We start from the raw sequence: 10,671 nt of genomic DNA on the forward strand, positions 1-10,671 counted from the left end.
CTTCCTGAAGACGCGTGCTGAAGCTCAAGGCTCGCGAGAACGCATGAAGACTTTGGCTGATCACTGCGTGCAGGCCTACAATGAGGCAGAAAAGCGCAAGGCGCTTGGACGTCCCGGCATTGACCCCAGGATGGCCGCGAAGAAGAAAAAGAAGGTGGCTGTGACCAAACCTGAAGCGCCAAGGTCAGAACCTGATGCTCCGATTGTCTTCCCTGCTGCAACGACTGGCTCGAAGCCAAAGAGTCGATCAACCGCCTCACAGCACAAGAAGACACGGACTGCAGAGGCTAAAGCTAAGAAGAGAAAACATTCTGAAGCCTCTCCTTCTGAACCCATCATCAAGAAGCGCAAGACAAAGAAATCTCGGGCTGCTCCCACAGAGCCCCTGATAGTTGAACCACTCTGCGTCCGCTATCCTGACGCAGATCGTCAGTTGAGAGTGCATGAGCCTGCTTACATAGAGGCTCCACACACTGAAGACATTCCAGCAGCCAACCCCAATGCTGCTGAAGACATTGATCCCCAAGACAATGTGCAAGGTGATGCAGCCCTTCCTCAGCTTGAGACAAGCGAACAGATCAGTATTGGTCGTCCATTGACGCCAATCACACAAAATGCGTCATGGGCAGATAGCCCACATGAGGAAGATGAGCCCCATCCCACTGCAACTCCACCAGCGCCTACACTCCATAGGCTTCGCAAAGGGCCAAGGGCTCAGGATGCTGAAGACATTCCGGCTGCATCAGCCGAAGAGCAAGCAGAAATACCACAAGCTCCAACTCCCCCGCACCAACAAGAAGAAGTTCTCAAGGAGAACGTGCCTGAAGCTGAAAATGTTGAGGCTGCCACAAACAACGCCGAAGCAAATGTGGAGCCCTCCCCAACAAAAGCTTCAGAAGACACCGAAGCTACTGCTCTTGAACATTCTGTGCCTGAGTCTGCTGCCGGACCATAATTCAACTATCATATTGCGCACAGGCCCCAGGTCCAGAAGCCGATCCCACAACTACCAAGGTTCCCAGGTCCTGCATCAGCTCCTGGTTCCTTCAACATCAACGGCTTCAGGGTAGATAACACGTTTTTCGACCACTCCAAGAACCCTTATTCAAGGGAACGGATTGTATCAGATAGGTTCTGGAGCCATCAACAGCGCAGCTATTATTCATGCATCCTCTACAACCAAGGCCGCATCTTTCCTCACAAGCACCTTGAGGTTGAAGCTGTTGCAGGTCTGCCTGGTCTGGAAGAAGCAATGGATTGCTTTAAGCAAGTGGGTTTGCTGCCATTTATCACTGACGAAGAGCACTGGAACGAAGAGCTTCTGCTCCAGTTCTATGCCACTTTGCATATCAAAGGCTATAACAGAGATCCGAAGACATGGATCCTGGAGTGGATGACAGGCAATATCCATCATGAAGCCAATGCTTTCGACCTAATTGAGCTTACTGGCCTTCCCAGTCCTGGCGAATTCTTTGAAGAAGGGTGCCAACTCCATGCTGAAGCAATTGAGAGCATATTTCAGCGTCCTGAGCCAGATATGAGTCAGATGCTCTCAATGATGAAGCCATTTCCTCCAAATGCATCCTATCCAACTAGGTTCTTCGTTGAAGACTTAGAGTACCTGCCCAGAACAACATATCACATCATAAGGCGGACTCTCTGGCCAGTCAAGGGACACTCTCGATATGCAACGATTGATGGTGCAATGAAGACTCTCATCTTCTGCATTCTTCATGGCAAATACTTCAATGCACAGGATCTCTTCATCCGTCAATTTGCAGCATCTGCTTCAGAACTGTTTGGATTAAAGTTTTATGCTCCTTGGGTTATGAGGCTGATCAAGCTTCACTCTGCAATCTCCTATCAACCCTCAGCCCGCAATCATAGGATATTTTTGCCAGATGTGGACACATCTGCTGAAGCAATATATCCCGAGCCGGCCAAGCAACCACTAAGTCTTCAAAATGCAGAACACCAGAGCTTCACTCAAAATATTGAAGGTGTTGAAGCTCTCTCCCGAGTGTATCCAATGGCTGGCACCACACGTGCCCCTGCATCAACTGAAGCCACCAACAGCACAGCTGCAAAGAGACCCAAGAAGCGCGCTCGTGCACTCAATGACAGAGAGCTTCTTGTGGCTCTTCACCAAAAGCAAGATAGGCATCACGACTGGCTCAAGAGGCAGATGAGAAGCATCATGCAAGACGTCAATCGCATCAGAAATATGGCAACAAAGAATGCATTTGTCACACACGAGACCTGTCGCCGCACTTGGAAGGGCCTCACCATGATGTGCCCTGAAGCTGAACTGCATGAGGATGGCTTCACAGAGCACTTCAAATTTGACTCCATGCCTCCGAGAAGAGCGGTGATGCGCAGCACACCATCACTTGAAGAGTCAGAGTTCTCTTCTTCGGCTGCCACCGTGTCTGCCCGGATTATTGAAGAAGAAGACGACGCGACATCATCTCCACCTGCTTCAACACGCGTCGAATCTGCACCAAGCTCGTCTGCACCGCCGCCAAACAACTCCACCGACCCTGCTGCACCTGGGAACGCGTAGAAATCTCTATGTCTTCAAACCTTTTTGGTCATCACTTACAAAAGGGGGAGAAGCATATGATGGTAATAGTCTTCAAGCGGGTCACTATGGGCGGGTGCCTTCATATCTTGCTACATTTTGCTTCGTGCTTACAACTCTCGTTTTTGCTACATTTGCTTCCTTGAGTTGTAACACTTAGCCTTGATGGCCGTCTGCTACCTGCTTGTCACTCCGTTATGCGAAGATAAATTCCGCATGTGCGACGATAAATTCCGCACTCATCTCATTCTGCAGACGTCCATTTTCCATTATGCATGTCATTATCTTCATATACTTTCACATGCATAGTGGATTGTCATAAGTTGAAGTGGATCTCCACAAGTACAACCTGCCATGTGCATTTGCATTCAAGAAGCAAATTACTTATATGCACATCTTCAGGGGGAGCCCTTGCAACTTATGAAGACAATTCTTTTACAATTTCGCAAATTATGTTTCCCGTTGAAAACTTCAACTAGTTTGTCATCAATCACCAAAAAGGGGGAGATTGTAAGTGCATCTAGTGCCACCCCTAGTTGGTTTTGGAGTATTGACGGCAAACCTAGTTGAGGGACTAATGTGTTTGTGAGAATTGCAGGAAAACACAGGAAGAAGTCCCTCATTGATTCGGTTTCACTACCAGAGATGACCCCTAAAAATGTACGAAGACATTGAAGACAATGGTGGTTTATGAAGATATTCATATTGAAGACAATGACATGAGAAGACTCCCTATGAAGCTTTTGGAACTCGAAGACCTAGATCCTTCGTAGTTTTATTTCATTCATGTTGTGTCATAGGAACCACCGTACTATTAAGTGGGGTCGAAGAGAACCAGTCAGAATGACTGAAGTGATGCCAAATTCAAATCCTATGTCTTCGAGCGAAGACTTTGAGAGAAAATCTTGGCCAGAGTCAGACAAGTCAGCTTTACTTGTAGCCCAAGTAAAAGTTGCCGTGTGAGTTCGAAATCCGACCGTTGGTACACGTGTCAGTTCCTTAGTGACCCAGGGTCATTTCGGACAGATCAGGTCGGGTTGCCAAGTGGCTATAAATAGTCCACCCCCCCACAACCTTAAATGGTTGGCTGCTCAGATTTCAGCACACGGCTTTTGTCGTTTGAGAGCAACCCACCTCGAAGCCTTTGAAAGAAAAATTCCCAGTGAGGAGAAAAGCCCTAACCACCCAGAGCCAGAGTAAATTGGGCATCACTTAAGTCTTCGTGTCTGTGTGATTTGAAGACTTATTACACTTGAGGACTGTGCATCCTCCAGACGGTTAGGCGTCGCGTTCTGAGCATCCAAGAGAAATTGTGGATTGCCAGTGAACGAAGTCTGTGAAGGTTTGGGAGTCTACCTTGAAGACTTACCAGAGTGATTGGGCGAGGTTTGTGTGACCTTAGCTCAAGGAGAAAATGCTGAGGACTGGGTGTCTTGGACTAAGTGTCCTTGACTGGGTGTCCGGGACTGTGTGTCCTTCGATTTAAATACCTAGCCGCTCCAACCAGACGTACAGTTGTCACAGCAACTGGAACTGGTCCAACAAATCATTGTCTTCAACGTGTCACTGGTTTCATCTTCACTTCCCTTCATTTACAGTTATTCATTGTGAAGCCATTGCATGCTTGCTTTATCTTTTATCTTCACAACATGAATGTATGATCTGTTCGGCTTCATAACTTCTTCCTACCTGATCCTTATTACACTGAAGCTGTTTGTCATTGCGCTTTCACTCTATTGAATACATGACCATGGCTGCCCTAGTGTAATCTAACTTCCGCTGCATAGTAATAGGCATAATCTTCACTGTTTGTCTTCATAACTCTCACGTTTTGAAGACTTTCATAAAAATCGCCTATTCACCCCCCCTCTAGTCGATATAACGCACTTTCAGATGCGATTAGGGACCACATACCGGCTCACGAGGCCCTTGATGAACTTGACTACTGAGCTGGCTGGGATGGTGCGGATGGCTTCCACCTCCGCCCACTTGGTGAGCTTGTCGATACCGACATAGAGGTAGCTGTAGCCCCCGGGCGCTCGAGGGAACAAGCCCAAGATGTCCAGCCCACAGACTACAAACGGCCATGAGAGCGGGATGGTCTCGAGAGCCTAAGCGGGCTGGTGGATCTGCTTGGCATGGAATTGGCAGGCTTCACAGGATCTCACCAGCTTAGTGGCATCATTGAGCGCCGTGAGCCAGTAGTATCCACTACGGAACACTTTGCCGATGAGGGTGCACCATGAAGACTGATGCCCGCAGTCCCCACCGTGTATGTCAGCCAGCATCTCGTGTCGCTGCTCCCTGGAGATGCACCACAGAGAGACGTCGTTTGACCGCTTTTGGTAGAGCTCACCGTCCTCAATGCAGTAGTAAGTGGCCTGGTGAGCCACGTGCTGTGCGTCTTCCTCCTTCTCCGGCAGGGTCCTCTGGAGCAGGTACGCCTTGAAATCCTCAGTCCAGCACCCCTCCCGAGGCTCAAGCGCGAGGAGTAGACGGCCCCCCAAGGTTGGGCCGCAAGCAGGGGCGCCCAAGAAGGGTGCTGGAGGGAGCTCCTCCTGAGGCGATGCTGGTCCAAAGGTGGGTTGGACTGCCGACGTCTTGAAGAGCCGCTCCTCAAAGACGCTAGGCTCCTGAGGCAGGTGGCGAGACGCCCTCTTGGCGATGTCGTCCGCCTCCTTGTTTGTTCCGCATGGCACGTGCTGCAACTCCAGGCCCAAGAATTGTTTCTCAATTTTGCGTAGCTCCTCAAGGTATGCCTCCATGTGCTCATCCTTCGGCTTGTACGCTTTATTGGAGAAGTTGACGAGGAGCTGGGAGTCGCCCTTGATGGTGAGATGCTTCACTCCCAAAGCCACCGCAGCCTTGAGACCAGCGATCAGGCCTTCGTATTCCGCAATGTTGTTGGAGACCTTCTCGCCCTACAGGAAGTAGAGCTGCACGACGTAGTAGAGCTTGTCCTGGGTGGGCGAGATGAGCACGACCCCAGCCCCCGCGCCCTGACGCGCGAATGTGCCATCGAAGTACATAACCCAACCGTCCGGTGCCTCGCTCCCCGGTAAGAGGGCATGGTCCTCGCCCACTTCTAGGCTGGGAGCGTCGGTCCATTCCGCCACGAAGTAGGGGAGCGCTGCACCCTTGATGACTCTAGTGGTGCTGAACACCAAATGGAAAGCCTGTAGTTTGATGTTCCACTCTGGGACCCTTCCCACGGCGTTGGTGCTCGGGAGCACCCTTTCCAGTGGGTAAGCTGAGACAACCTTGATTGGGTGGCCCTGGAAGTAGTGGTACAACTTGCGGGAGGCGACAAGGAGCACGAGCAAGAGCTTTTGCGGCATGGGGTAGCGTGCCCACGCATCGCGCAGTACCATGCCGACGAAGTACACCGGGTGCTCGACGAGGGCGGCAGTATCAGTGGGGTCTTGTGCATCCTGAGGCTGGATAGCCTCGGGAGCTTGGTCGTTCATTGGGGTAGCCGAGGCCTCAGGAGCATCGTCCTGAGGAGCTTGGTCATCTATTGGGGACGCCTAGGCCTCAGGAGCACCATCCTAAAGCCGCTGCGTCTCGACCGGGTGCGGGGTGCTGCTCCGCGAGCCCTTGGCTAGGCGCTCCTCTTGGACCGCCACCAGCGCTGCGCTGGTAGAGTGAGGCGTGGCGGCAAGGTAGAGCACCAAGGGCTCAAGGGGACGTGGTGCTACCATCACCGACGGGCTGATGAGGAACCACTTGAGGTCTTGGAACGCCACGTCAGCCTCCGGAGTCCACTCGAATGGTCCTTTCTTTTTCATCAACTTGAAGAATGGGAGGGCACGTTCTCCCAGCTTGGAGATGAAGCGCCCCAGTGAGGTCACACCACTCGCTAGCTTCTGCATCTCTTTGAGGGTTTGTGGCGGGCTCATCCTCCTATTTCCTGGACCTTCTCCGGGTTGGCCTCGATCCTCCCGTGTGACACCAGGAAGCCCAGCAGCTTGCTGGAGGGGACGCCAAACACACATTTCTCTGGTTTGAGTTGCAGATCCACCTTGCGCAGGCTGGAAAACGTTTCCTCTAGGTCTTCAATAAGGGTCCTTGCCTCCCGAGAATTCACCACTATGCCATCGACATAGGCCTCAGCGTTCCTCCCAAGCTACTGACCCAAGGCGATGTGCATCAGCCGCTGGAAGGTTGCTTCGGCATTACGCAGCCCAAACGGCATGCAGGTGTAGCAATACACCCCGCAAGGGGTCAGGAAAGTCGTCCTCTTAACATCCTGCACTGCCATCTTGATTTGGTGATAGCCCTAGAAGGCGTCCAGAAAACACAGCAGGTCGCATTCGACGGTGAAGTCAACGATCTGATCGATGCGTGGGAGAGGAAAGGTGTCTTGAGGGCAAGCCTTGTTGAGGTTGGTAAAATCGACGCACATGCACTCCTTCCCACCTTTCTTGGGGACAATAAATGGGTTGACCAGCCATTCTGGGTACCACACCTCTCGAATGACCCCAACTTCTTACAGTTTGCTGGACTCTTGGACGATGAACGACCGCTTCTCTGTGGACTGCCACCACGCCTTCTGCTTCACCAGGCACACATTAGGGAACACTCTCAGGTGATGCTCGATTATTCCCCTCGGGATTCCAACCAGGTCCTTGGGCTCCCATGCGAACACATCCTTGTTCGTGCGCAAGAAGCTGACCAATGCCTCTTCTTGATTTGGTGGGAGGCCGACGCCTATGGTGAAGGTGGCGCCCGATGCCCCGTCTTCATTAACCAGCACCTGCTTTGACTCGACACGATCTTGAGAGAACAATTGTTTCTTCTTTGCTGGCGCAGCCCTCGGAGCATCCGAGGCTCCTTCCTCACATGACCGCGCGGCCGCCACAGCCCTGAAGGAGACCTTGAGGGCCAACAACGCTTTCTTTGTGTCCACTGCCACAGCGCCGCTACTTCCCAACATCTTCCTGAGATTGTATGCAGGGTGAGTTGCTGCCATGAACTTGGCCAAGGCTGGGTACCCGAGGATGGAGTTGTACGGGAGGCCACTGTGGGCGATGTCGAAGTCGATAAGCTCGGTGCAGTAGTTGTCGCGGGTGCCGAAGGTAACCGGGAGGCAGATCTGCCCCAGGGGGCAGGTGGAGCCGTCGATGACTCCGGAAAAAGGCTTGGTGGGGCGGAGCCGACCATGGGGTACGTGAAGCAAGCCGAATGCTCCCACAGAGAGTACATTGAGGCCAGTTCCACCATCGATGATGGTCTTGGTGACCGCTACATTGCAGGTGGTGGGGGTGCAGAGGAACCGGAGCGCGCCGGCTCCCGTGTTGGTCACGGGGTGGTCACGTGAGTCGAAGGTGAGGTCGGCCTTGGGCACCGCCCAGCCCGGAGGAGCTCCCCCCTGCACGTGGGCGGCACCCACTGTTAGTGCAACAAACCCTGGGTCCATTGCCCAGACGATGCACAGGCACAAGAACAAGATTGAAGCACTAGCTTAAGTAAGAGATTGAGGGACCAAGAGATTTTAAGAACCAACATACAACTCAGAGGGACCAAGATCAAGCCAGAGGAGCAATATATTGGCAAGAGAAGGGCCTCCCTTGCCGGGCAGGCGAGCCCGACAAGGGGCGAGGCCACCACCAGAAGCAGGCAACCTAGGAACCTCGGCAAGGTCTACCGGGGCTCGCGGGGGCGGAACCACCCCACCAACCACTCAAGGACGACCCACGTCACCAATCAGTGTGGTGTCAAGCCACAGGGTGATTAAGTAGCAGCCATTTGCCACATGGAAACCATTTCCTACAGAAGAAACCCGCAGATGACACTCGTCCTGCGACGTGTCAAGAGAACAAGCACGGAGTTGGCAAGATAGCCCGACAAGCCTTGCCGGGCAACCAATGATGTGACACTAAGTGGTGCATTTAATGCACCCTGTCAGTACGCAGAGTTAGGTATGATAGCACTGTTCGCTATCATATCAGTGGATAATGACTACTTTGCCATTGTGGTGACCCCTTGATCTATAAAAGGAGGCCCATGGCACCCATAGGAAGGGTTGGGAAGTTGACGAACCCACACCCCCATACGCGTGTAGTCGCTGCTGCCCTACGACAACCCCTGCCGTGCAAGTGTAGTGCACTCCACCATCCCCATTCCACCATCAATCCACTAAAGCAAAAGTAGGGTCTTATGCCTCGCGGCTGCCCGAACCTGGGGAAATTTCTTGTGTGCTCACTGCCGTTCTGCCGTGCGCTGGTCTGCTCTTTGCACAACGCTATGTCCCCCTGCCGAACAAGCAAGGGACCTCCTGGTCCCATAGTTGGCCGTGGATATCCCGCGACATCATTGGCGCGCCAGGTAGGGGGCGCGCTTGCGCGAACCTAAAAGCGTGCGCAGCGTGTCATCTTCATCACCATCTTCCTCTTTGTCGACGCCATCGACTATGGTGCCTAAGAAGAAGAAGTCCGGCCCTTCGGCTCATCCGTCCACCTCGAAGGCTCCGCCGCCCGTGGCCTCTAGTGCCTCGGAAGATGCAGGGGCGAGCGAGGACGTGAACGCTGCTGGGGGCGTGATTGGAGCAGGTGGCACCATCGCCACTCCCCTCGCGGCCGACACGGGGGCAGGAGATGTGGGAGGAGAACAACATCAGCAATGCCTTGGCGGTCACGCTCCACAAGGTGCGGGCGAGGGGGTCACTCTGTCAGCACCCTCTCCTCCCACTATTGAGCACAGCCACAACAACAATGCTCGGTCCGGGGTGAGCCATCGCCCTCCGACCACCCCCACCAAGGGAGCGACCGCGGCCTATGTGCCTCCTCCTGGACGAGCAGACCAGACCATTGTGCTCGACGGAGCCGCTGACCCTCGAGCACCACCACCGCGTGAGCCCACTGCCCAGGTGGTCGTCCCATAGTTTCATGGATGCGGCACCACCGCCGCCGCTGCCGCTGGCACCATCAGGAGCTAGGCGACGGTGCAGTCGACGTCATCAACATCTATGCCGAGCACAACCACGGAGGCTATGGCGCGAGCTCAGTTGTTACTGAGGTTTCCGCCAGCGGCTGAGAAGATGGATGAATGGCGTGCCACCATCCAGAGCCTGCTCATTTTTGCTTAAGCTGGGGGCTCACGACGAGCTGGCCTGCCACGACCTCCCCAAGCGATAGAAACTGCCCGTACTGCTGGCCAAACGGAGGGGGCCGTCCCCACGGTGCAGTCCCCACCATGGCATTTGACACAGTCGCGGCTGAATCAAGACCCCGACGACGTCTCGATGGCCTCTCCTGACCCTCGAGCACGTCTAGGCCAACATCGAGCACTAGAGGATAGGCGGCGGGGAGACACGCGCATTGTCATAGATCGGCGCCACGACGACCTCCACCAGACCGACGGGTGCGGTGTAACTCCCTCGATGCGGCTATATCTCCCACGTGTCGGAGCACGACTTAGAGGCATAACCTCATTGAAGGCAATGTCGCAAGTGGGGTAATCTTCAAACAATCCATGTACTGAATAAAGGAAAGAGATACATAGTTGGCTTACAATCACCACGTCACACAATAGCATAAATAACATTACATTCATCCAGATACAATCAAGGTCCGACTATGGAACCAAAATAAAGATAACCCCAAATGAAACAAAGTCTCCGATCGCCCCAACTAGGCACCACTACTGATCATCTGGAAAGGAAACGTAGTATCGACGTGAGTCCTCATCAAACTCCCACTTAAGCTCAGTCACATCTTCTGGAATGGTATCATCGGTCCCTGCATCTGGTTTTTGATGTAATATGTGAGTCACGGGGACTCAACAATCTCACACCCTCACGATCAAGACTATTTAAGCTTATAGGTAAGGTATAAGTATGAGGTGGAGCTGCAGCAAGCACTAGCATATATGGTAGCTAACATACGCAAATGAGAGCGAGAAGAGAATGCAAAGGCACGATCGATGAACTATGATCAAGAAGTGATCCTAGAACAACCTACGTTCAAGCATAACACGAGACCATGTTCCCTTCCCGGACTCCGCCAAAAAGAGACCATCACGGCCACACACTCTGTTGATTCATTTTAATTAAGTTAAGTTTAAGGTTTTCTACAACCGGACATCAACAA

General features: G+C 53.0%; 1 protein-coding gene across 1 annotated transcript; it reads right to left on the minus strand.

The window, feature by feature from the left end:
• Nucleotides 1-4,692: 4,692 nt before the first annotated feature.
• On the minus strand, nt 4,693-6,048 carry LOC147965050 (uncharacterized). Its single transcript, XM_087530262.1, has 2 exons — nt 5,614-6,048; nt 4,693-5,502 (listed from the first exon to the last, which is right to left on the minus strand). The coding sequence occupies exons 1-2, from the start codon at nt 6,046-6,048 to the stop codon at nt 4,693-4,695; spliced, it is 1,245 nt and encodes a 414-aa protein (XP_087386388.1).
• Nucleotides 6,049-10,671: the final 4,623 nt, after the last annotated feature.

This window comes from Triticum urartu, chromosome 6A (assembly GCF_056163025.1).
Source record: "Triticum urartu cultivar PI428250 chromosome 6A, HENAU_Tu73, whole genome shotgun sequence".
Taxonomy (NCBI): Eukaryota; Viridiplantae; Streptophyta; class Magnoliopsida; order Poales; family Poaceae; genus Triticum; species Triticum urartu.

What these genes read in the sequence shown, in the direction of transcription:
- LOC147965050 (XM_087530262.1), bottom strand. Translation starts at nt 6,048, where the DNA reads ATGAACGACCAAGCTCCCGAGGCTATCCAGCCTCAGGATGCACAAGAC. An exon ending in GCGAGGCACCGGACGGTTGG is followed by an intron (nt 5,503 to 5,613) that starts GTTATGTACTTC and finishes TACTTCCTGTAG; the next exon opens with GGCGAGAAGGTCTCCAACAA.